The 27,826-nt window shown below is 39.3% G+C and overlaps 1 protein-coding gene across 2 annotated transcripts; it reads left to right on the top strand.

Moving 5' to 3' along the window:
* The first annotated feature begins 144 nt into the window (after window positions 1–144).
* On the top strand, window positions 145–27,764 carry jph1a (junctophilin 1a). 2 transcript variants are annotated; one of them, XM_020600051.1, is made up of 7 exons: window positions 145–224; window positions 336–834; window positions 3,236–4,004; window positions 19,325–19,443; window positions 25,431–26,164; window positions 26,586–26,682; window positions 26,863–27,764. In XM_020600051.1, exons 2-6 carry the CDS (start codon window positions 456–458, stop codon window positions 26,664–26,666), a joined length of 2,082 nt encoding a protein of 693 aa, XP_020455707.1. In that variant the 5' UTR covers window positions 145–224; window positions 336–455; the 3' UTR covers window positions 26,667–26,682; window positions 26,863–27,764. The 2 variants fall into 2 exon arrangements, with proteins under 2 accessions (XP_020455707.1, XP_020455709.1); XM_020600053.1 differs by lacking the exons at window positions 145–224; window positions 336–834 and adding an exon at window positions 844–3,020.
* Window positions 27,765–27,826: the final 62 nt, after the last annotated feature.

Here is a 27,826-nt window from a genome sequence, read left to right as displayed (position 1 = left end):
CATTGGTGTAATGTGATGCCATATTTGTCAGAAGTGTGCGTCTTTTAATTGTATAGTAGAGTTTGGCACTGGGCTGAAGGGGGGGCGGTCTCAGTGGCGTGACGTTGCGATTGGCCCAGTGTCTTTCTTCGGAAGGGACTGAGGACCGTCTCTCTCCCTCTGTGATCAGTGGGTGAGAGGTGGGAGAGAGCAACACACAACGGAGGGCCCGGTGTGCGCCTCCGGTAAATAACGCCCACCATTCAAACTTACATTACGCATGTGTTTTGTATTACATGTCAGTATCTGGAAGTACAAGTCCACTATCCACACTCTCCTATTTTGTCTTCCTCTAGTTATCCTCTGTTGGCTCATCTTTTCATCACGCCACTGGTCCTGGATCCCACATCGTCGGTATCGGAGACGCCTGAGTCTGCAGTAGCGCACGATCTGCTTTATTTCCAGCCTGTTTCTGAATGACGGGCGGAAGGTTTGACTTCGACGACGGTGGCACTTATTGTGGAGGGTGGGAGGATGGCAAAGCCCATGGACATGGCATCTGCACCGGACCCAAGGGCCAGGGTGAGTACGCCGGGTCCTGGTCGCACGGCTTTGAGATAGTAGGGGTCTACACCTGGCCCAGCGGGAATACCTACAAGGGCTACTGGTCTCAGGGGAAGCGGCATGGGCTCGGTGTGGAGAATAAAGGGAAGTGGATCTACCGTGGAGAATGGAGTCACGGTTTTAAGGGTCGGTACGGCGTCCGGCAAAGCCACAACACACCTGCTAGATACGAAGGCACCTGGAGCAACGGGCTGCAAGATGGATATGGGATCGAAACTTATGGTGATGGCGGTAAGAAGTCGCTCCTTTGTAAATATGGCCCAATATTTCACATGTGCAGCTCTTTAACGGCTGTGACTGACAATATGTTATGTAGACTTCGTATGCACGAGGATGCTCAGACTCAAAACTAAGGGAAGCTACTAGAAATACAGCAGAGGAAGAATCTCCATCTGAGTTTCAGCTGAGATTGCGCACTGCGCACACTGGTCATGCGCACCAACACAGCCCACCCTTGTAACATTAACTTGTTGGATACCCTGCAAGATAATGGCTTCTCTTACTCCAGTGCACATCTAATTTTGACAGTGGGAGGAGAGTGACTCCTGTTGCAAGCTCAGTTGCACCATGCCCCATCTAGAAGTTTGGACATCAGTGCAAATCACTCTCTTTGGAGCCAATTATAACTAGGCTGTCACCTGCTTTGCTGTTTTCTGAACACTCACATTTGTACCTCCACTGCAAAGGCATCGTTCATGAATAGTCATAGTCATCTTTAAATGTATGACTGAGGAATAGTCTATTGTTTCCAGGGTAAAAAAAAGTAACTAGTTTCACATATTTTCTTCAGAAAGTGCTGTTTGTGAATTATTGGGCAACTGTTAGCATTTGTTTGCGAACACATCCACAACAGGTGCATGTGCAGTGGAAACACATCGATATCAATCTTTTTTGGATATGGTTCTAAATATCTAAATTTTAAGGACATTTTCTGTGGTAAACATAGTCATAAGGACTCTTCTGTGCATTCAGCCATGTTAGGTGACACACTCTAGGACTTGCTGAAAGTGCAAGTTCAGTGCAAGACTTCTCACAGAGCTTTGAGCTGACTAATCAGTAGTGTGTTCACAGCTTGAGTTTTTCTAGAGCCATATATTTGATCACGAAGACAAGGAATCCAGTGGTCTAATAACACAAGTTCCTGCAAGCGATATAGTATAGGGCTGTTGTGTAATACAAACAGTGCTTTTTGCATTCAAATCAGTGGGTCAATTATGAGCATCATCTCTCCTAATGAAGGCCTTGTGGTGCAGAATAAATGCCTTACATATGATGGTTACAGAGGGCTGGGCTTGGAAAATCAGCTGAGGATCTGCAGAACATCTGGCTGTCTAACCTTACAACATCCTGATAATGTGATCTGCAGGGTCACCAAACTGAACTGCAGCACAATGCCAGCCTGTTAATCTCACACTGTTTTTTATCCATCTAAATTCCTTCTGAGGCTAGTATATCACTTTCTGTTACAGTTAAACCATTATGGCTTATTTTACTGTTTTAGTCAATGAGATTCAAGCACTGGATTAACAAGCCTTTCTTTATATTAGGATCAGAATTGTTATATTATACTCTGAAGAAGCTGCACTAGGTCAGCACATGCTCACTGGGCTAAGCAGCACCAAATTGCATTAATGAAATATTCTACCCATTATGTGACTCATAGCAAATCCCTATCATCGGAGACAAGCAGATATTGGTGAATGTGCCTACTGTCAGCGGGAGAGTTGGTGGCTGGCTGAAAATAGGCCCTAGCTAGATGAATGATTCATCTCAAGTGATCTTCAGTATCAGTGCATTAAATCAAATACCTGTGATTGAGTTAGTTGTGCTCACAGTCCCAGAAGGAGACAAAACATTTCATTAGCTGATATACTCTGCATCCATACATTATGTTCTTATTTAAATTTGTTCCAAGTATTTAGTGCTTTCTTAGTTTGTTTGTAGACACTTGAGCGTATACACTATTGCAACTGATTTTGATAGAAGACTGCCTCTTTTTAGAAGTGGGCCCAGTGAGGTGAACAGACTTTACACACAAGCAGCACTTTCAGTGTGCATTTGCTTCTTAAAATCTTTGAGAAATGTGACATCTTGGCTGCTTTGTCCTCGGTCAACTTGCTGAAGTCCCTGTTTTACCTCTAATCAGTGTGCTTATGTCCACACACTGTGCATGTAATGTTAATATTTGAGACCTAAGGACACTGCTGTGTCATCAATCATGGACAACAGCCCCACAAGCACAAACCCCCCCTAGTCCATTCCTCCACCCACCTGCCTCCCTGCATGCGTTCTTGGAACAGGCATCAGTCGAACCTCCAGAGGGGTGCCAATATTTAGTTCAGGGAACTCACCTCCAAAGCTGACTGAGGGCAGTGGAAACAAAAGCAGAACCCAGGACAACATTCCAGTAGGCCTTGGTAGGTGACTACAGTGGAAAAGTCCTATATGTTACAATTTCAAACCCTCGTCATGTACATACCTTTGTATATGGTAAATACACTGTAAAAAAAAATGCCATACATTTTTTTTTTAAATATCAAATGTTGAAACTGCATAATAAAAAATGAACTGCTCTAGGCTATAGGATTGAATGTATGCATGGCTCACTGACCCATGTGTACATGTTCCTCAGGTACCTATCAAGGCCAGTGGATGGGTGGGATGCGGCATGGCTACGGTGTACGTCAGAGTGTTCCCTATGGCATGGCTGCTGTTATCCGCTCTCCACTCCGTACATCTCTGGCCTCTCTGCGCTCTGAGCATAGCAATGGAACCGTGCTCCAGGACCTCTCTTCCCCTACAGAAACGCCAACAGGAAGCCGTGGCGGCTTCGTCCTGAATTTCCACTCGGACAGTGAGGTTGTCACTGGCAAGAAGAAGGGCCTGTTCCGCCGGGGTTCACTCTTTGGCAGCCTCCGGCAGTTACGCAAGTCTGACTCTCGGACTTCAATCTCAAGCAAGCGTAGCTCTGCACGAAGCGATGCCACCATGAGCCGCATAAGCTCCAGTGATGCCAACTCTACTATATCCATTGGTGATGGTGAGCTGCCAGATGAGGATCTACCTCTGGAGGACCATGTGGATGCCACCACGACTGAGACCTACATGGGTGAATGGAAGAATGACAAGCGCAGTGGATTCGGTGTTTCAGAGAGATCCAATGGGATGAAATACGAGGGAGAATGGCTTAACAACAAGCGCCATGGTTACGGATGCACAGTTTTCCCAGATGCCACCAAAGAAGAAGGGAAGTACAAAAATAACATGCTGGTGCGTGGAATAAGGAAGCAGTTGATTCCGCTTAAGAACCCCAAAACCAAAGAGAAGGTGGATCGGGCTGTGGAAGCGGCACAGAGGGCTGCAGCCATTGCCAGGAGTAAAGTGGAAATAGCAGCTTCCAGGTACTATATTATGTCATTCATGCTTCTGTATGTGCATGTGAGTATATATTGTGTAAACACAAAAACACAGACTGAGCATCCTTACTCTATCATGCTTCTACTGAAGAAACAGCAAACAGAGCAATAGGACCCAAGTTCAGACACACTAGACAGACAGCTTCCAAATGGAACATAAAACATTTTATTTGTAATTGTAAGGAAACTATGACCTACAAGAGTGCAGGCAACAAAAACAATTAGCAAAAACCAGAAGCTGAGTTAAAGTTCAAACTACTGAAATATGCAGGTGGTCCAGTATAAAAAGCAAAATGTCCAGTTGGCTGCTATTCATACTAGCTAAAAAATAATGAGGCTTTTGTTGGCTGAATAATAAAATAATATACACACACTACATTTTATAAAACACTGAATACAATAAATAAGTATAAAGTAGGCTGAATCCAGGCATTTACAGCAGTATATATACAGAACATATAAGGTGGATTTAACATTCATATTATTAAAACTCCTTCATGCTGTTTGTTCTACAGATAAGACTCATGATATTATGGGTCTTTGTGTCAGTAAAAGTCACTGAGATTGAGATACTAGTAAAGAGGAAAATGGACAATGTGCTGAAAGAAAGAGGCGTCTGATCTCCTCTTGGATTTTGCATTAAAGTAATAATTTATGGCACAAGGAAACACCTGATGTAATGCATAGCATTAAGGCAACAACAGTAAAAGCATTCAAGCTAAGACAAAGTGTTTATGGTGGCAAACAAGTTCCTTTGTACTGTAGTGACTAATGAAATACTGGCTGGTACATGCCGCTCCATCATGTGCTACTGAAAATCTCTGAACGAGCACTTCTGTTCCTCTGACTGAGATCAAGCTGTTGTATTCTTTTTACTACAACACCAGTGTTATAAACAACCAGAATTTCAGATTGCAATGGTTGTAAGCAAGTTATGTACAGCATGTCTCAATATATAGAGCATGGCAAAAGATGCACTCACATCGATCCAGTTCTAGTCACATGACTCTGTATTTGAATGTGGAATGTACCCAGTGGGTCCATAGGAAATGAGGGGAGGAGGATCAAGCCAGTAATCCAAGCAAGAGGTTTCTAAGAAACATGGAGTGGACATAAATGAAACACAATCAAAATAAAAACAGCTTAGTGGGGTCACACCCAGCCTTCCCTTGTGAATTACTGTGCAGATGAGCTATCCCATCAGCTTTGTGAGTGAAGCCGGGCCCTCACTCTTATGATTGTTCTGTGTCCCTCATTCACGGGTGTCTTGGCATCTTTATCTATTGCTTTCAGTATTCTCGTGTGTGTGTGTGTGTGGTGGTGGTGGGGAGGCTGTCAGAGGTCTGTGAACTGAGATAAGTGACTGTTTTTACTGTAACATGATGCTGGTCCCGTGAAGCATTTTTGTCACAGATTCTGGCAGCTCAGCTGTATGTTATATGGAAAGTCAGCATGATGAAACATTTGGGGGATGTTGGGATAAATTTGATTTGATTTGCCTAGTGCATGCACTGCATAATCTACAGTGATGGCTTTTGTTATACAGAAACTTTTCTGTCACTCCATCTGCTGTCTCACAAAAGCTAAAGTATTGTAAAAAATTATCAGAAATACAATAACGCTTGAATATTAGTTTAGCTTTCTAGCTATTTTAGCTAATTTCTAATATCTTGTGTTGATCTTCTATGTTGTTTGATCTGGCCTTTCTTTTCTCAGGCCAAGTTGATATGGCATACTGGTCAAACAGTAGTTAGACCGGTAAAAACGCCAAAACTAACATACAGTAAGCCAATCTTGTGTGTGCGTTTGATAGCACTGTTTGCCTTGTAGGCTCTAGTGAATGTTTAACCAACACCTTACAGGCACACCTGAACCAAGGCTGACATGCAGTATGTGCATGAGCTGACAAAAAGCCAGGCAACAACTTATTCAATTTAACTATGACACCACTGTAGATTAAGACATGGCTCCAACTCATTAAATATGTTTCAGAATCACAGATTTAAATGAATATAAATTGTGGGTGATAGGAAGGATACGTATAAGAGCAATTTGGAGAGTTTATTAACATTATTTTTCATTTTGCAGATACCTTCTTACCTTATAGCTAGTTTATATGGTTTGCTTCTGAGGTTTAAATGTGCATAGTTTATTAAGCAAATAGGCTGAAAGTACAGAATATTGTGACTGGCATAAAAAAAGTGACACAGCACAAAGAGAGTTTCTGTACTAGCAATTGAACATAATAGTAGAAAAACCCTGGGTAAACAAGCACCACGCACATTTATTAGAACACACATACACACAGTTCCAGCTATGTGCATTTACTTAATCAGAACCCTCCTCTCTCAACACAGAATCACCTCATGCACCTACACTTACACACAAACTCAGGCGCGCTCTATTAGACAAGCACCTGCAGTCAGAGTGCATGCAGAGTGTGCTGTTCTGCTGGTGTGTCAGCAGTGAGTACTGACTAAATAAGGCAAGGCATCAGTTGGCTTATCAGCACCAGCCAGGAATATATACCCATCCCACCACTGATATAGCAGCCCGTCATCTCACTCACACTATCATCACTCCCAAATGTGTGTGTTTGCGTGCATGTGTGCATCCATATAAAGGAGAAGATTTAAAGAGAATGGGAGAACCTGTGTGTTTGGAAGTAAGAGATGAGATAAGGTTGCTGTCATTTGACAAGAGAACAGAGAACGTGTGAGCAGTGTGTGTGTGGTACATTTGTGTCCAGGGCTGTTTGTTCATCTTCTGCCTTGGGATGACCTCAGCCACTGACCACCTGCTCTTTCTGGAAAGAGTTATACATCAGCCTGTGTTTCAACACATGAACAAAATAATCCCAACACAAGCTCCATCTTGACTCTCTGTCAAAGGAACTGACTTCTGCAGCTTGAAATGGGAGCAGAGGTGCAACTTCGGGGGCTGGGGGGAGGGGGGCTGTCTGTTAATGCCAATGTTTGATCTATGGTACTAGTTCCACCTCTTAAGGTGTTTTTATCCTAAGTATATCAAATGTGTCCTTGTATGAATTGACAAAATGTACAGTAGCAATGAGGCATGAGAAGGACAGCGGCCATCTGAATCACAAGCCAGAGTAAAGGAAACCACAACATTTCAATGCCCCAACATGTCTCGTATTAATGGCAGTGCAATGATCTGAGGTAACACGTTTGTTGCTGACAGAATCAAATACTTCGGCACACACATAAAATAACTGGCCTCATGCGCGTTATATTAGCTGTATCAGTAACAATGACCAGAGCCAATGCCAGCTAATACATACAAAAGTGCTATAAATAATCTTGATGCAATGGTAGATGCATCACAAGTCAGTCAAGTTAGATCCACAGTGCAGTAGCTTGCAATGTAATCTTATCCTGTACTTAACCAAAATGTCCATCCATCCATTATTCCTGAATGGGGTCTTTGGTGCTGGAGCCAATCCCAGCTGGCACTGGGCAAGACGTGGGGTCCACCTTGGACAGGTCACCAGTGTGTCACAGGGTTGATATATACAGACAACCACTTGCATTCACATTCAAACCTACATGGAATTTAGAGTCAGCAAACCACCTAACCTGCCTGTCTTTGGACTGTGGGAGGAAGCTGGAGTACCCAGAAAAATCCCAGGCACCAGAAGAACATGCAGACTCCACACAGAAAAGCACTGGCCAGGATTTGAACCTGGAACCTTTCTGCAGTGTCCATACAATTAAAAACAATCCTCTTTAATGCAAGACAAGACAGTAGTGACTGCAAAAGGAGAAGAGAAGGCCCAAACACATCCTGACACTATGAAGAGATTTTTTTTAAAAGAGAACAATGAAGGATATATGATATATATGAAAGTGAAAATTAAATTTGCTGACTTAGAGGGATGTTATATGAGAGCTTTGTTCTGAAGGTAGCAGAGGCCTGTGGTAAATGGCTGTGTGTAAACGTGAGTGAAGCTCTGAGCTCACCAGCGTGACTTTACACTGTGTGGCTGTGGCCTGTAATCTCTTTGAGAATGGCGCATATTTTTGCGGCTTCACAGGAAAGACTAGAATGAGTCAGCTAGGGAGTAGGCGAGTTGGAGGTTAACTCATCTAGTTTTCACCTGCAGTCATTAAAAATTTCGAAGTAGTCCTTGTACAGATGATTTACCCACTCCTCCTTCTTCTACAATCTTTACTTGGCTTAGTTTAAGAAAAATTTCCTACAGTACTGTATTCCTTTCATTATTAAACAGAAAAAGTAATGTACTGCTTCTTTTTTTACATATTTTATGTGTAGTGTTAATTGTGTATGTAACAGAGGTTAATGAGAGTCAGACTCAGTGGCGTGGGCTAAATATTTTCTTAGACACGTTGTGATTTGTCATGCACAGAAATAACAAGCAATGTAGTGTTGTAAGTTATGGTTCATGTTGTGCTCTGTGATTTAAAGCCCACAATACAATGCTTTACCTGGTCCAGAGGTGTCGTCACTTGTATGGAATAAACCAGTTCAGTTCTCAAAATAGTGTACACAGCATGTAGACTGTGACAGTGTCTATAAATAGATGTGCACTGGAGAGACGGAGCATATGTTTAACCCTGGAAGTAAATGCTAGTTCCTTTCACTGCATTTTATTTACAGTGGGTACAGAAAGTATTCAGACCCCCTTAAATTTTTCACTCTTTGTTATATTGTAGCCATATGCTAAAATCATTTGAGTTCATTTTTTTCCTCATTAATGTACACACAGCACCCCATATTGACAGAAAAACACAGAATTTTTGACATTTTTGCAGATTTATTAAAAAAGAAAAACTGAAATATCACATGGTCATAAGTATTCAGACCCTTTGCTCAGTATTTAGTAGAAGCACCCTTTTGAGCTAATACAGCCAAGAGTCTTTTTGGGAATGATGCAACAAGTTTAACTGTCTGTTTTGGATTTTGCATATACAGCATACAAATACAAAGGGGTGGGTTATATGAATAAGAACTTCAGTCACAGTATTTATTTAGTTTGTAATATTGTACTATGTTGTGATTCATTCTGCAAGTATTAATGTATAAATGTTACTGATTGATTTGTCATTTATAATCTAAATAAATCATTTGGTTTCTGAAAAATGCCCATCACATGCTCCCTGTGTTGACATCGACAGATAAGTATTTTGACATCTTTGACCAACAGTCAACAACCCAAAGGTATTTTTTTACAGTAGCAGTGGACTAATAATACTAGCAAATATTCACATCTGAAAAGCTGGAATTTTGGCTTTTTTCCCCTTGCATTTTATACAGGAATTAAAGCAACACACCAATATTACAAATCTAACAAAAATCCTAAAATGCAATGCTGCCAGAAATCAGCTCACTGATGCACAACACTGTCTGTAGTTGCTTTAATATACCACTAGCTACCTTGTCATTGCACAATACTAAAACATATCATGCAACCCTAATAAAGCAAAACATTACATAGATTACATATTACCTGTATATACTACATGGAAATAATAGCCTCAGTCAACAGATGTGAAATCAATTATTACATAATTAATTTCACATTATTACAATTAATACATTTAAGATATTAAAAACAAGAGCAGGCATAAATAGCAGGCATTTCATTATCTCTAGCACAAAGAACAGTAAAGCTGTCTTTTTTTGTTTGTGTTCTCTGCTTAAATTTTGAAATCTCTACCTCTCTCTCTCTATTTAGCTATTTAGTTTTTGCACCTGCTTCCACAGCAGTGTGTCTTTAGCATCTGGATGCTAATGTGCCCCACTAATGGCTAGCTGATTGGCTAGCTTGGTCGCTTTGACTCCAGATGTTCACGGATTGGATTATGGGCTCATCACTCCTCTGGTTCATGTAGAATGTTGCTTTTCCACATATAATCGCTCCGTGAGGCCTGCGGCCTCTCTAGCAGTCATGTGCACAGATCAGACTCTGTGTGTGACCATGGACAGGAAGTGTTTTCTTGAGGTTTTTAGCAGAAGGGAATCTGTTTGACATGGCAATGCAATAAGGACATTTCATCTGTCATTGTCACCTTTTCATAATAATCCACTAAACTTCACCCACATATTATTAGCAGTATGACAATGAGACAAAACAGTATCAATGTTTTCCATTGACTTTTTATGTCACTATTAGTGTTGCTTTTTCAGTTGTCTTCTAGTTAGCCCATGAACAAAAGACAGACTGTCTGAGAAAAGCATTGCAATTGTTTAGCTGTGGGCAGATGTAAACTAATAATGCTTCTTTTGGCTTTGCACTGAAGAGGAAATTGATAGTTGTGTGTATATGATTGTGTGTGAAAGAGAGAAATTGTGTGTATGTGTGTGCAGATAGTTGGGTGAACAGTGGCAGGAGATTGGAGGAGGGAGACCTCACACCATAATTAAAACAATTCCTTAAGCTCAAGTGGCTGCCAGGCAGGATGGCCTTTACTCACACAGGTTCAGCTTTATATGGAGCCTCGTAGTTAGATGAAGCGCACCAGTGGAGTGGCTGTTTGTGTGTATTTCTCTTTCTGCATTGCCTTGTTTTCAGCCAAGCTGTAAACCTTTTGCCAATTACAGGATAGTTTGTGTGCATGTGGATGTATGCAAGATTAAACCCATGTAGTGTAGGATTGTTCATTTGCAAATTTATTAATACAGGCCAGATGCCTGTTTGGATAGCTAGTGTCTCTAGTGGTTTCCATGGCTACTGCCTCACCACTGTCATAATTGTGTCAGCCATTTGTTGATTTTCATACCAAGTAGCAGAGTAGAGAGATGCTGTTAATTAATATTGTGGTTATTTATTCTTGAAAGCTTGTGTAAAGTGTCTGGTTTACAGAGGTCAAATTAGAAGTTGCCTTAATATAATAATTCAGAGTTAAATGTTGTCCTTTTATTCACACTAAATCCCTGATGCCTACTAGGCCTTATTATGGCACACCACAGTAATGGTCCTGTGTGTGTATGTGTGCATATGTGTGACCAAAAGTAGCATTAACACAATCAATTGCATGAGAGGAAGTTCATTTTTCTAATGTGTAGGTCAAACACTTTTGTATGTGTGTGTCTGCATGTGTATTCTGTATGTTTGCATAGTCATTTGCACATGTCTTGATTTGCATCAGAGGAGCCCTGTGTGGGCCTGTGATTGTAGACACACTGTGTGTGCAAGTGATGCAGTGCTACCCCAGGTTAAGTTGCTTATACAGTGAAAACAGACAGATGCTGCTTCTGACAGTGACACGAAAGCTTGTAATCATATCTTCAGGTTAATCTTACATTTATATTACTGGCTTACATTATAATTTTTAACCTTGTAAAGCCTGACACATCAAAAAATAGCCAGAACATTCTAATTTTTCGGAACTGAGATGTTTATTAAACCATTTAACAAAATGCAAAATATAATTCATGATTCAAAATTCAAGATTCACAATTTTTATTTGCCATATATGCATAGACAGACAGACAATCCAGGCATATAGGAATAGAGGTGCCATATTATTTAGATTATTTCTATTTCTTTTGTATCACATTTGATATATGGGGCATTTTTGGCGATTTTTTTTTGCTCAGAAACTTCACGTATCAAATATGATACAAATGGTTTTATAGGGTTAAGAGTTAGCATTTTTCTTATTTTCATTTATTGTCAAAATGAGTTAGTTTGTTAATTAGCAAACAAAAAATGTAACAAGAACTTTTATATTTTATTCATCAGAAATGTCAAATATGCTTTTGTTGGAAAACATTTTAAATTTTAATATCATTGGGCTCTGGGAAATTGTTGAAAGTTTTTGAGATGTGCTGACTGAACTTTATTTGTTCTCTGATACATCTGCTAAAACCAGTTACCACTCCAGTACCAGTTTTCTTTGCTTCCCTAATTTAAACGGCCTGTCCTTTACTATCTGGAACTCTCTGAAAACATTTTTAGGAAACATAACATCAGGCAGGTCGTGCTAAAAATGTGACTCATCAGCAACCTCCCCCATGACAATGAATGCAGCAATGAATTGTATATAATGGCACCTACAAAAAAAAAACAGATTGCTCAAATGTGGCAATATCCAGTTCTCTTCACATGGTCAAGATTGGCAACCCTAAAGTTTCAAAGGCAACAATTAGCAGCTCTACCTTGTATCAATTTATCATTTTGGATATTCTCTCTATAAAGATAAATTTAGAGCTATGCACCACATGTATTTTACCTGTAAACTTTGTATTCACATTTTTTACTGCAAATGTGGAGATGCTGAGTTGGTGAGTTGAATGTAAGTAATACCAAATTGTACTGAATATAGTAAAGATTTAGAAGCACATGGGATTAACTTAGTGTAGGTGCCTTAAGATGCATTTCCTCTTACACAAGACACTACTGTCCTTTTATATTTTTCCACATATAATTACAGGTCAGTATGTCTTTATTCGTGTTTTCAGTTGGTCTCTTGTTGGTAACATAAAAAATGTATTAAGATGATGTAAGAGCTTGAAAAAATGTGGTATGTTTGGACTGCCAGTGTCTGCAGGGTTCAGTGCAGAACTCCTGAGTAGAGAACACCAGACAGGTGTCTTGGCTTACAACTAACAACAATTGAAAAGACAGTAAAATGTAATCCAAATCCTTCAAAATGGCACAGATACTACATCCCTATATTTCTGCAGTGTATAGTTTAGCCACCATTGTTCCCTCACCTTTGTGTCATTGTGTATTGGATATCAGCTGTGGCCATGTTTCACTAGCAGTGTTGACACAAAGAGCGCAGAGCTGAGGTCAGAACTTCTGCCATTTCCCTTTATGAAAACCAGAGGCATCGACACAGCAAGGGATTTTCTGTCACTCTCTGAACACGCTCATGAGGACTCACGTCATGGATCAGAGCTGTCCTCTGTAAATGATCTTTAACATAACAGAGCTCAAAACATGTACCACAAAACATAAACCTGTACAGTATTCATTATTCTACAGTAATGCAGTTTATGCATTTTTGACAGAGGTTGGTAAGAGGCACCTATACTTATTCATACACTAAACTGTGTATTTCTGCATGAAGCCTAGGTGAGGTCTCAGGAGGGTTCAGTGCAGAGCTCCTGAATAATGAAGACTAGTGGGAGATTAGGTCTGCTGGTAATCCACAGCAAAAAAATGTCAGTTTGGGATTGTGTGTGTGTGTGTGTGTTTAATCAAAACTGGTTCAGACTCATTCTTCTTCTTGGAAATGATCTTCTTGGAGTCTATGTTTCAGAGTAGGGTTTCACTTACTATATACAGGCTTTGTGCAATCAGAAAACAATGATAAATGCATTATTTCAGGATAAACAAAAGCAGGATGCTAAATCTTATGCAGCTAGAGCCTCTACACCTCCAGCATCAGCACCAGCACCAAACATACACATCCTGCACCAGTCTATTAGCTGCGTCAGACTTTCACTAAGGTAGTTCACAAGTTGACCCCCAGATTGTCAAATTAATGGCACATTACTGGGATTAGTAACAGTAATGTAACTAGTCTATTAAATATTCACTTGTAATCAATTATGCTACTCATTCTAGAATAAAGTGCTATGGCCAAAGACTGAGCTTTAGAGGTGCCAGTAGGCAGATTTTGTTACTTTGGACAGAGCAATTTTACACTAAGTGAGGCTAACTGTTCACCATCTGCCAGCACTAGCATCTTATTTGGTTTGGTCTTCTCAGGAAACTCTTGGCAGTAAAGCAAACAAATATATTCACTATTGTATTCAGTTTAGCAGAGTTTGTGGTTTTATATAATGATCAGTATGTCCCCATTTATTCTTCTGTGGCCTTCTACATTTTGACAGGTCTATTCATTACTAGACACAATCATGTTTTTGTTTTCTTGTCATTGTCCCATTTCCCAGCAGCCTGCGTTATCCTTTCATCCTCACAAATGTTTTGCATATTGTTGCGCCATGTTTAATTTAATCAAGTGGAAGTGTGCCTTGTATTTCTAATTGCCAAATTAAGTCATGTTTATGCTGAACCAACCTTGCAAGTGTTAATAAAATGTAAAGTAAAACATAGCTTTCTTGTTCAGAATGAGTACACTTGTACATTGTACATTTTAACAACTGCTGTGGCTCCAATTAATAGTCCTATTTGCTGGAGCATTTGCTCCCTCACCATTGCAGCCCCTGGTAATATGAGCCCAGACCTCCGCCCAGGAATAATTCCTGAATAATTTCAGAGTCTGTTTTAGCTACTCATTAATGGTGTTAGACATGCTTGAGTAATCCAGACATGCTTGAGTAATTTGAAAGCAAGCCTGCGTGGCTATAGGAGAATGTGCAGGGCAAGCTAAGTGCTAATTTGTGCAGACTTTTGTGATATTCTGTGCTGCTGCTTTTCACCTGGGGATTGAAGGCAGTCATTTCAGTTCTGTGGATGTATAATACTTTATAAAGCAGCGCATAGGCCATTACTACTAAAATGGAGCATACTCTTGAAATGTGACACTTGGTTTTGGGTCAAAACTATGCCAGCATATGTGAGAGAGATGCCACAAATAGGTTATAACCTGGGGAGTGATGGACTGATGGTTCACTTTGGGAATACATGACACTCAATCACAAACACACTCACAACAGGTATATAATACAGACTCACAGACTATATTCTGAAGGAGATGCAGGTATGACAAAATTTAAAGGAGGATGTGCCATCCCATGGGAGCTGGGGTTTGAAATTGAACCCTATAGTAAAATTAGAGAGGCTGAAATACATACTTCAGCAATTCTAAATACTAAGGAGTCTTTAGAGGGACTATCTGTGGCCCTCTCCACTTTTGTGTGTCTCTCCTTTCCATTTCTGTTCCTTTACCTTAATCTTTTTTCTTTTTAATTCTTCCTCTTCGTTTGTGTGTTTTACATACACTCCACAGAGAGCAATACCATCCACCACAGTGGCTGTAAAACTGATTAAACACATATATACACGTTGTCCAAGTGTGTCCCGAGTGTGTGTGTGTGTGTGTGTGTGCTTGTATGTTTGCATTTGTGCCAGCAGCTGAGTTTATGGATTCAAATACCCTGATTTGCTTGTGTGTATATTGTGTATGTTATGTGTGTTTTATTGTCTTTCAGCACTTTGTTTTGGTTTGAGAACAACAGTTTTGATTCACTCTCATCGGCATTGCTTTTAGCCACCTTACACTTTCTGCTGAACACCAAATAATGCAGATGAAGCTAGCGGCTAACTGGTTAGCCTAGTGTAGCATTTAGCAGATATAGAGCCAGTTAATGTCCTTAATAGTTGGCTGAAGCTAAAAGGAGAGTGAGTACTGGATGGTAGAAGATGGTGATGTTGGTCACTAGTAGGAGTAAAAGAGTGCATACGATGAAATTTTTCAAGAAGGAAAACAGCTAGCCCTCTTGTCTCTCTACTCCAAATGACCATGCTTTCTCTCCTTCCATTTCACTCTCCTCTTGCTCCCACTCTTGCTCATCACACCTCTTCTCCCATCATTTCCTGCCTGTCACCTCCCACCCCCAGCCATCCTGTCTGTTAACAGTCTGCATTGGTTCCTTTGTCTGCCTGTGACTTAAAGGGAACTGTTAAACTCTTTAAGATACAGTATGTCATGGCCATGATGTATACTTTCATTATGTATGTATGTATACTTCCTTTAAATTGGCTGCACATTTCTGAAATAGAAGCTTTGTCTGTCCCTGTGGTAGCATGTGGCAAGTGTGGGTCTGAAATATACAGTATGTGTCAATGACAGTTTTTAACAAAGCTCTTTTAGCCACACCAGAGAAATTCCTGCATGCTTCTAAAAACTCATGGCAAAACGCAAAGCATTCTGTTTTGTGGCGTGTGTGCCTTATATTAAATATTACTTCAGAATTTTTATTTGGTGGTTTCCAGAAGCATACTGTCTGTCAGTGCAGTCTGTGTGTGTCATTTGTTTGTGGATGATGCGGGGACTTATTTCCAGAGAGGAAACCATCCCTCTTTGTTGCCAGCATATGGCTCCTCATACATTTTAATATCTTAATGTCCTAGTTGGTCAAAAACAGGAAAGCTCAGAGTCCATGGACAATGTCTGAAATAGAGGCATTTTGTAGTTGGGGTCACTGACACAGTGACACAAAAGGAAACAGAAGAATGAGGATGTGGGAGAATCAGGGAATGTAGTGTCAATACATGCATGCAGAAGGATAAAAAAACAGGAGCACCGATTGAAAGACAGAAGGGATGGTGACAGAAAGAGGGAGAGGAAGATGGATGAGTGGGGTTAAGCAGGGCACAACGCACAGCTGTTAATACTTACAGTGATACTTGGACAGCCCATCTGGATCCCTGCTTTCCATGTTGTACTGTCATGTATTGTGTACGGGCTCCACTCACTGACTGTTCATACATAAATGAATCCGCTGGCTTTAACTGATGTTTTGCATATTGTTGCATAATTATGAGTGTTTTATGATGCTGGTGGTAGCAGAGAGAAACGTCTTCCTTCTGCAGAGCTACCACAGGCATCCTCCTGTTGTATAGTCATGGCTTTCAGAATTTATGTGTTCACAAGCATGTAAACATGTACATTATGTCTTGTTTTCCAAGGGATTTATTAAAAAAAACACCCCCCAGCCTCTATCTCTCTCACCATGGGACACTCCCATAATACCTTGCCATGCTATTGCTAAGCTCACATTCATCCCAAAACATATTACTCTTCTGACTTTTGATTTTTGAGCATTAGTATGATATAGCAAAGGCGGATGCAAGCTTTTCTCATGCTGGTGTTTGGGCAGGACAATGTATTGTCTTACTTTACTTTTCCTTTCCACCAACCCCCCCATAGATAAACATACAGTAAATAAAGTAGAATTAAAAACACCTTCTAAAGTAAATTGCACAGACTTTGAAAAATGTTGTGTAGTTCTGTTTATATTTGTATTTATTTTATACATATGTATTATGTATTATGTATTATTAGATTTATACCTAACCTAAAATGAATCTTTTTATTGCTGCAGTCTGGAACAGTATTTATTACTCATGTAATGTGATGTGATATATCAGTTACAGTATACCAGTCAAATTTGGAGGCACCTTGTTATTTTTTTTTTTTGCATTGTAGGTCGCTACTGAAGATATTACCACATCCAATTATGTACTGTAGTGAGCAAAAAAGTGTAAACAAAGCAAATTATGTTTCATGTTTTTTAGATTCCTAAAAAAGTAGTCACTGTTGGCATTGATGTCAGCTTTGTACACAACTGACAGTAGTCACCTGAGTTGGTTTTCAGTTAACAGGTGTTCCTTGTTGAACATTAATCAGACCTTCAGTTGTGTTTGTGCCGAACAGTTCATCATTACTTTCACACATGAAGTCAATCTGAAAAATTGTTTAAGTGAACTCATAAAACACCATCAAACAATATGCTGACACTGACTCTCATGTAGACCACTCCAGCAAAGGAAGCTTAAGACCTAATGTTTGTTGTAGAGAAGATTCCAACAGTTGTGTCTTTTAGGCCTTTTTCACTGTAGGAATTTACTTACCCATAACTGAACTTGTACCCTTTGTCCTGGGTTGTGGTTTTCTTTCTTGGCCTCTACCTGCTTCAGAGACAAGTCCCAGGTACTCAAGGGAGGAGGGAGTGAGGATTTGCAGGATTTATGCACATGACTGATTAAATGTAAGTGCAGACACATTTCACGTATTAGAATAATATGCACTTCTGTGAGCTGACCACGTGCAAAGTGGCAAAGAAGTCACATTTCCACAAGCCTGTGTTCTGTTTAACCAGCAGCTCATAGATAAACTGCCCATACAGTCTCCATTACTGGCACAGTTTGTTGCATGTATGATAAATGAGCATTTTGGTTGGTGACTGTAAGTTCTCTGCTCAGCTCTGTGTGTGTGTGCGCACATAGTATTGCTCACATTGCGGTGACTGTGACCTGGCCTCCACAATCACTCAACCTACACCCAGCTCAGATGGTTTGAAATGAGTTGGACCACAGAGTGAAGGAAAAGCAGCCAGTAAGTGCTCAGTATTTGCAGGAACTTGTTTGAGGAAAAGCATTCCAGATGACCGCCCCATGAAATGGGTTTTGAAAATGCAGAGAGTGTGCAAAGCTGTTATCAAAGCAATAAGTGGCTACTGTGAAGAATCTCAAATTATTCTTCAACATACATTTTGTTTACTGCATAATTCCATATATTAAGGGCCTGCTTTGATGTGCCTCCATCTGTAAAACCAGGGTTTGGGTTTTAAATTAATCAACAAAGGGAGATGTTATATATTGAGAAGAGGGACAAACTCAGTGATACAGCTCAAACATGAGGAGAGTGCAGGAGGGTTGGAAGAAAAGGGAAGGGAAATATGGTAACGGGAAGCTGTTATGTCAAACCTAATGGTGAGGATAGGTGTCATGGATTACATGTCAGCAGACAGATTTTCTTATTATGAAAAATGAAAAAATCTTTATATGTGTCTATGTAGTTGCCCACTGCACCTACAGTGTATGAGGAACCATTAAATACTTCGACTGTAATTTACATTGTCTTTATGCCTTTACCTCTGAGTTACCATTCAATTACTGTCACTGTTTTAGTTACCGTTTAGTTTTATCTTAATTGCTTTAATTTAGTTTTCTTATTCTATTTTATTACATTTTTATTCTACTCTTATTCTATTTTATTACATTTTTATTCTACTCTTATTCTATTTTATTACATTTTTATTCTACTCTTATTCTATTTTATTACATTTTTATTCTACTCTTATTCTATTTTATTACATTTTTATTCTACTCTTATTCTATTTTATTACATTTTTATTCTACTCTTATTCTATTTTATTACATTTTTATTCTACTCTTATTCTATTTTATTACATTTTTATTCTACTCTTATTCTATTTTATTACATTTTTATTCTACTCTTATTCTATTTTATTACATTTTTATTCTACTCTTATTCTATTTTATTACATTTTTATTCTACTCTTATTCTATTTTATTACATTTTTATTCTACTCTTATTCTATTTTATTACATTTTTATTCTACTCTTATTCTATTTTATTACATTTTTATTCTACTCTTATTCTATTTTATTACATTTTTATTCTACTCTTATTCTATTTTATTACATTTTTATTCTACTCTTATTCTATTTTAGTTTCTTAAATGTATGGCATTCAATACTTGGTGAGAGAGAAACAGTATTTCGATTTTCTGTATGTCCTGCACAATGTGAATTGATAATAAAAGTCTTTGATCTCTTGTTGATCAACTGTAATGTTGTTTCTCTTGTGTTCCTACAGAACAGCCCATGCTAGGACAAAAAGTGAGGCTGCAGACCAGGCTGGTCTCTCCGCTGTGCACGACTCAGAAATAGCTAGGGCAGTTGCCAGAGAGCTTTCACCCAACTTCTACCAACCAGGTAACCTTTAACAACCAACTACCATACACAACACATGTCTGTATATTATGAGAATACAGTATGTGCTTGCTAAGGGCTCAAATGATACCCTCTCTTGATACTTTGTCTGAATAAGAAACACTTGGATTACAGATGCACTGAAGGGTTGAAGTCAGATGTCTTCACTCCACTTGATGAAATACAACACTTTGACTATTTCAAGTGGCTAAATTTGCATGCCTAGCTGTGCATGCTTACATGGTTTAAGACAAGGATATTATAGACATGACTGACACAGAAATGAAGTTGCACTCCTTGCTAAGAGCTTGTCCAGCCAAGCTGTTCTACAGTTTCCCCACTATCCCTTTTTTATCAACAGTATTCAAACCACATTTTTAGAAATTGCATAACTGGTAGAAGGTGTTTTGGGATAGTTTGTATGAATAATGATGTTTGCACAATTTTAGATGTGTTTACACAGGCTGTGTTTGAGTCAGTAATGAGCTCGGTCTGGGCGCACAAAAGCTTGGGGTTTTGGTGTTCTGGGACTATAGTTGAAGACTGGAAGTATTGAGGATGATTTCTATAACCATAATGGAGGACTGTGTTTGTGTTTAGACAAAGCAGAGCCTGCTTGAAGCAAACTAGTTTTTTTTCTGAGAGGAAGCATTGGTTTTCCTCTCAAAGGCATGTTGTAACAGCCTGGTGCTGATTGTTGGTGTTTTTTTAGATGAAATGAAGTGGAGTTTAGCAACACCTTACAGGTATATGAGCTATGTGAGTGATACTTATACCAAGGGGTCTTTCTCTTAATATCAAGATGTTCTCTTCTTCCTTTTGCCTGAAGGTTTAACAAACACACTGCCATATACAGCAGCTCACAGCATAGGTCATTGGTTCAATTCTGTGTAGTTCATTTATACTTTAAGCTGACATTTACAAGGCAATGCCAGACTTATATAGTAATACTACATAAATAGTATGATTCATTTTTCATTAGAACTCATTTTAAATTAGAAGGACAGGCTGTAATGCTTGAATATGCACCAGTGCTGGGTCATAAATGTTTTATTTTTATTTACAGTGTAAGAAGTATGCCTTCCTTGTCTCTCCCACTGTGTGTAATATTTAGGCCTATGAGCTAACTGAACTTGAGTCCATGCCAAAAGTCACCACAAAATAGTGGATGACAAATAGATTACCAATGGGCCATGTCCTTCCACTAAACCACAAAAATGGCAAGCTCAGGCCAGGGACCACGGCTTGTTTGTGTTGTGGAAAACAGTGATCACAAGTCCGGACTGCGGAGCCTTATATGTCTTGCCTTATATGTCAGATCATGAATGAGAGAGTGGATGATGTAATAATAATTTGCAGAGCAGGATGACATCTGAGCCGCAGCATTTAAATGCTGGGTTATGTAAGCGTGCCGGATAAGCCTTGCTGAAGCCAGACAGGCACCTGTAATAGCCAACATCCATTTTCCATAATATTTTCCTTACTCTCATTTTATTTTAATTTAGATTTCTATTATGCGAGTCAGATTGTTTTAGAATATAAGAGCTGTTTAGGGACTCGTCATGTTAGGATGTACAGTAAACACTTACCATGTTTACAGCTTCCTGGCAAGATGATCAGCACTGGTAGAGAAAAATAATGTACTCTGAAAAAAGCATTAGTAGAGTCATTTTTATCCCTTTGTCTGTCCTAGTTTTACAGTCATTCAATTAAAAGTTACTTGTGTGACTTTTCCAAAATAATATGCTTCCTCATTATCTACGTGAGCTTCTAATAAGTCATCGAGGCTAGCAGCCATGGGTCTAAACCTCTTGTTGTTTGTAACTGGCATTTCAGACACATAGCAGATTATCACCCAGATTAGGTGTGTGCACTTCAAAAGGGAGGAGAGGGTGACAGGGAACAGGACCCTGACCTTTATGATTGGTTCACACACATAGCACCCTGGAGGTGGAGCAGCAAGGGCTGGCTAGGCGTGGCCTGTGACCGTGACGCCAATTGGGCTATATTTGGTGGCAGTGTGTGCCCTCTGGGGTCTAATGGTGACATGGATGAAATATTTGTGCACTGAGAGTTCGTCCCCACGCTTGCTCCTCTCCCGAGCTGACACAGAGCAGCTGTCCCTTCCTTCAGCCAGTTACTGCACAGGGTGGGGTGGGTTTTGGAGGGGCTCAGCAGGGATCCCACTCTGCCCTGTTTGACCCAGTCAAGGTACACTCATGCCAGGTGGAACTGCGAAAGTCTGAGCCTGTCACGGCTGAAACTTAGACATGAGCAGGTGCCACATTATAATTATAGTAGCAGATATTGAAGAGTATGTTTCTAGACAGTAGTTCAAATAAAGTTTAAAGTTATGCAGCAACTTCTTTGAACTTCAAGAACATATCTGAATTACATTAAGATTCTTAACAGAACACAAGGGTTAAGATTCCTTTTCAAATAGATTTTGAAATCATTTATATTTGTCCCATTTGTTGAAATACTAATCATTTCACAAATGATGTAAGGAAGATCAAACATAATATTCATTTGATGATATATTACTGTGGCATAAGCACAAGAGCACAGTGAATTCATTCAATCAGTAGTCACAGACAATGCGGCATACTTTACTTGCATGTGTGTATATGTGTGTGCGTCTACAGTTATTACAGTAGATGTAATATTGCCAAACAATGACAGCTCCCCCTGCCCATCTGCCAGTGTGAGTAGGAGGAACAAAGAGAAAATCTAAAAAGCTACAAATTGAGGCATGAATTTTAAATATAAAAGTGGAGAGCATGCCGAGTCCACAACCATAGAACACACTATTATATATATATATAATGCAATAAACCTAAATGAGAATGTGAATAGAAGATATGTAATGAAATACATCACATGCAATGAATAAAAAAAACAGTAAAATGCCCCTTGGAAGACATGTCATTATGTTTGAAATACTGTATACTGTAAACTCAAACACTTCTGTAAACAGTTTGCCTTAGAAAATTTTTATTTCTATCCCTGTTAACTGTTCTATACATCTGAGAAATTATTTAAAATGTAACAGCAACCTTGGGTCAGTGTATGATTTTCAGTGCTACATGAACAACAAAATTTAAAAAATATTTCTATTCTGCTAAATATGCCCTTTCTTCTCAACTAAATTATAAGATGCTGTCACCTATGAATCTGTTGCACAAAGGCAACAGATGATAAGTGCACATACTGTACTCTAAATAACCAATCTGTTGTGTTTTGTACAAGTATTAGATTGTGTGAGTGTAAGTGTGTTTGCTAATAATGCACCAAAGAAGAAAATGTGCCTCGAATTACAGCAAACAGAACTGGAAACCCGCAGCTTAAACAAAAGCTTGTGTTGTAATAACCTCAAAGAGTCAATGATGAGGTTAGAAAAAAAAAACAACTTTACATGTTCTTGAAAATGAAAATAGTACAGTATATGCACAAACCTCAAATTTAATTAACAAATAATCATTTTAAATGCTGAATCTCAGATTTTTACTTTATTTGGGTTTGTGTTGAGTATTTCCATCCAGGCCATGACTAATACCGTGGCCTATTTTAGTGACCCTCTTATGGAGGGCTGCAGACTCAGCCCAGCTGATCAATGTTCAGATGAAAGAAACACCATGGCTATTTGGGTAATTGACTCCCAGTAAATGTTCTAGCTGACCTGGCAGGATTCCTTGGTAGAGTGCATCTAATACATCCCCATTCACTCATCACAAGCGGATCTACACATGCTCTAATGTCTGAAAAACAACCAGAATTAAAATAGCATATCACTGCTTGACTTCCTGGGGATTGTGAAATTTAACGTGGCTGCAGAAAAGTAGTGGACGTCTGGCATGAGTGTGAGGCTGGAGATTGTTTTAGTGCCAAGAACCCTTCAGAAAATGCTTGGAAGCTCTTGCAGGAATCTGTCCCCAAACAGAGTGGAACTGCTCAGACTCACCCACAAAGCCACTATCTCTTACTGACTTATGGTGTGAAATTAAGCTCAGCAGATATATTAAGCCCTGCAGATGTTCAAATGTCCGCCCAGCTCTTTGTAATGAGATTATTGGGTTGTGGGGGTTATGAAATACTGTAGATTAGAAATGCCATGCATCTGAAAAATACTTTGGGCTTATGAGTACCAAGTCTCAAAAGATTCCTCACTAGGGCTGTTTACAGTGATATGGGATTGGATACATCTGTTCCTTCTGGATTTGATGTTTTTATTTTATTTTATTTTAGTTTTTATAATTTTTTCGAGAAGCAATATGTGTGAAATCTAAATCAAAATAAAAAATTTTCCATTGAATTGCAGTGTGCAAACTTAATAGAGGCATTGAGACATTATTCATCTGTAAGAGATGTTAGAAATTTGTTTTAAAAATGTTTCCTTCTACGAATAAAATTAACTATCTTCGTAATTTATAGATTTCTGTGTTTTGGTGCAGCTCAGACTGGTTGCATGGGATGCTGAGGATCCCTTTGTGCTTACATATTCTTTTGTAGAAACAAAGCACTGTCCTCATCTTAATCGCTTTGACACTCTCTAATTTAGGTGAATTGAAAAAACAGGCAAACAAAGAGCCGATGTCTCTGATACATTTTCATTCGGTACAGAACAAAGAGACAAAGAAGGTGTTTTTCTTACACACAAAAAGCAATTTACTGTTAGCAACTCGCTTTATTTAGGTTACATCTCTTTATTTTTTGAGAGCACATGGAAATTGCTTAATGTCCTTCCAATCGGATCATATCTTCCATACCTGCTTCCACTCTATAATTTTGCTATTCAGATTCTGTAAATCTACTAAATTCTAATCTGATAACAGAGCATGTATTGCACAAGGGGGTTTCTCCTCTATTGCTCTTCCTGTGGTTTCTTACGTTTGTCCTCCATTAACGGATTTTCCACGCAAGCCAAATGGTTCAAAATTTGTCTGCTTTTCCCCATCGTTCTTCACAATGTGTTGGCAGAGACCGTTTTGAATTGACAGGCTGAACTGCACTCCGCTAATATTATGAACAACGTACATCACACCAGCAAGCTGTAGGGACGTTTTGTCATCATAGACATAAACATGTCATTACAACTATGAAACCATTACAGTTCCATTACATTTAGTCACAGTTGGTTAGGTTTAGACATAAACACTACATAAAAATATGTAACTGCTGGTCATAATAACTTGCTGGCACAAATGACATGGGGGAGAGGGTTCTTATCAAGGGTCTAAGCACAAAGTGTGCTGTCTGTTGTACAGAGGCAAATTTGTGTTTTGTGATATTGAAGCATTTAAATAAAATCTGAACTAACCTGACTTTGACTATAAAGTCATGTTGGTTGAATGCTGAGGATTGATGCAGAAAGGGCTTTTCCAGGAAAACAACACACTCGTTAATAAGAATGACTCATTAGAGATGAGCCTGCAGAGGATGGTTTCTTTGTAAAATGGTTTTTGTGACCCTGCAGTTAATTTCTGAGCTTTTTTTGAGAGAGAGATACATCTTTGGTGATATTTGAAAAACCCAGGTTAATTTTCCTTAATATTTTGACAATTTGAGATATGTTGTTTTGCTTTTAGGATTAACCTTGGGCCACTTTCATGTCTGTGCAGTAACTACATTCATTCTACAACACATGCAATAGCTTTATAATTAATGTACAGAGATGAGAATGTTCCATCTCTCCATTTTAACCCTTTCCAAGAAGGTGCACAAGGTGCCAACATTTCAAGCTATTCCATACAAATACATTTAATCATCTGGTATATTACTCAATTAGTAGGACAATGAAAATATTTTTAAACCATTTGGGCTGCAACAAATAATAATTATGACTCAGTTATACTAGTATAAAAATCGTTTAGTCAATTCTACTGATTAATTGATTAATTGATTATTGCAGATTTACAGCCAGATGCAGGTGTACAGATGTAGCTGTCACTTATCTGCTCTGTTGAGGTGTGTCATCTCTCTCACCTCTGCAGGACCAGACTACATAAGACAACAGGCAAAGGAGCCAGTGGAAATTAAAGAGGTCCCTGTTGCAAAGAAGGACAGCTCCTCAAGAGAGTCTCCTCACTTTTACCGCAAAGGTACCACTCCTCCCCACTCCCCTGTGACTAGTTCTGGAGCCACACCTCCTCCTTCACCTCACTCCAACAAAAAGAAGGGTCAGCTCACCAACAGCAGCAGCCAGAAAACCAGCAAAGAGGAAAAACCTTCCCACAAGACAAGCAAAGAAGACAAGTCAAGTCATAAGACCAGTAAGGATGAGCAAGCTAGTAGAAAGCCAAGTAAAGAAGAGAAGCCATCCATCACTGATGTCCCCAAAGGTTTTCAAGTGCATGTTGAGGCTCCACCTAAACCCTCTAAAGTTCAACAGCCTACACCAGCACCTGCTCCTCCTCCAAAGCCTCCCGCCATTCCGGTAAATGGCCAGCTCCATGCTGATTATCATAGTTACCTTGTCAAGGCACCTACAAGGGTCGCTCCACCCCCAGAGCCTGAGGAAGATCCAGAGGAAGAGCCTAGTGCCCTGGCCCTGGCACGTATGCCCCCACAATCCTCTAGATCTTTTAGTACCCCCACTCCTAAGCCAGCCTCCATACGGGAGACCAAGAACGACCAGAAACTCAGGAAGCAGGATTCCATAAAGCCAAAGAGCCTCGCAGACACAAAGAAAGCCAGTATGGATATCACAGAGAGCACAGAAGAAACAGTAAGTGTCAATGTTAGGATAGGAAAGCATTAATTTTTTTAATAAATAGTTTGATATTTTAAGAAATACACTTATTCTCTTGCTTGAGTTAGATGTCTGTATGACAAATACAACATATAGCCAAAGTCTGATAACCCATTATCTCAGTTTAGCACAAATACTGAACTGACATATTTTCTGGATTTCATTACGTTACATTACAGAGTCACTTTTTTTAAAGTCTTTTAGCTAAGCTAAGCTAACAAAATGCTGGATCTCTTACGTCAAGGGAACCAGAATTACCCTAAATATTTATGTTCCTTCTCTTGAAGTGTTTTTATTACCGTAATTTGTGACCAAAGACAAAAGCAGTAGAGATCTTATGATGTTGCTGTAGGTTGTTACATGAAGTCTGATCTTTGTCATAATGTTATTTTTGCAGGGTCCTAACTCGATCCTTGTTGCTATGGTAATGTTGTTGAATATTGGCCTTGCAATTATATTTGTCCATTTTCTGACATGATGATGCTGTTTCTCAGGTAAGTTTATTTATTTTCCTACACACTTTTACCTAACAACAAAAAATGAATGTGAAACACATGAAGCGATCTCTATAGATGAATCTGCCCTTTTCATTCATGTCTTGTGTTTCCTGTTTGCCGTAATGTGCATCTCAAATATGAAAGAAGCCATTTAAATCCAGATGTTTTATATTGCAGTGAAACCATGGCAACTGGTACAGTTGCATTGCTGGCCTTGAAAATGAAAACAGCACCAGTGAGACACAGTGGGTGGCCATAGGTGATTGGGAATTAGCAGGACACCGAAGAGGATCAGGAGGAAGGCATCACTACCACCAATGTGACACAGGCCTTCTTTAGGCCCAGCCCTGGGAATTAGTACTCCTTTGGCTTCTCGAAAAGCCAAAGTGAAATGTTGTGTCTAGTGAGATTTTTACAAAATCAAAAAAAACAAAACATTTTTTAAAAAAGTTTAAAAATGCAACCAAATGTTACCATCTGAAAAATGAGGCAGTTGCTTTCCACACATGTGCTGATCCAAGCACTGGTCTCTGTAGCCCACTCTCAGTGTCTTGGCAAAGATAGTGGTGGGCTGATGGACTTTGCTGGAAGAGAGTGTGCAGATGCAGTTTTAGATGACAGGAGCAAACAGCTGCCTTTCTATTTTGCCATCTGACGTTTTGATTGGGAGATGTGATCCCAGTGGCCGGGAGGGGTGACAGTCGCAGTGGAAGTGTACTCGGGTGTTCTGAGTGTTTTCTGGAGTTCACACCCCTCTTACAACAGAAAACTGGGCACGGCCGTTGCCAGCAGTCAGAGCTAGCACGGCCACTAGCCAGTCTTACTCTGTTAAACCAATAATCATTGCAGCTTTCTATAGCTCTGTTCATTGTAACCTAGGATACACTGCTTTGAAACACTCCCTGTGCATGGTACAGTTTTAACATTTTGTTTTGATTAGTTTTTTGTTCTATTGTAGCTTTTTTTGTTCATTGTTGTTCTCTGAATGTTGGTTACCTGCAGTCTTCTAATTGAAAATGAAATTTCTCTTCTCAAAATGAGTAAAAACAATAGTCGTCCCTTTTATTTTAAAATTTATTTATATTATTTCTAACTATTGATTTGTAATTTCATGATACACATTAATGTTACTGAAAGTGCA

Source organism: Monopterus albus, unplaced genomic scaffold (genome assembly GCF_001952655.1).
Source record: "Monopterus albus unplaced genomic scaffold, M_albus_1.0 scaffold44.1, whole genome shotgun sequence".
In the NCBI taxonomy this organism is placed as follows: Eukaryota; Metazoa; Chordata; class Actinopteri; order Synbranchiformes; family Synbranchidae; genus Monopterus; species Monopterus albus.
The sequence above is the reverse complement of the archived record's forward strand: the minus strand, read 5'-3'. Positions and strand labels throughout refer to the sequence as shown.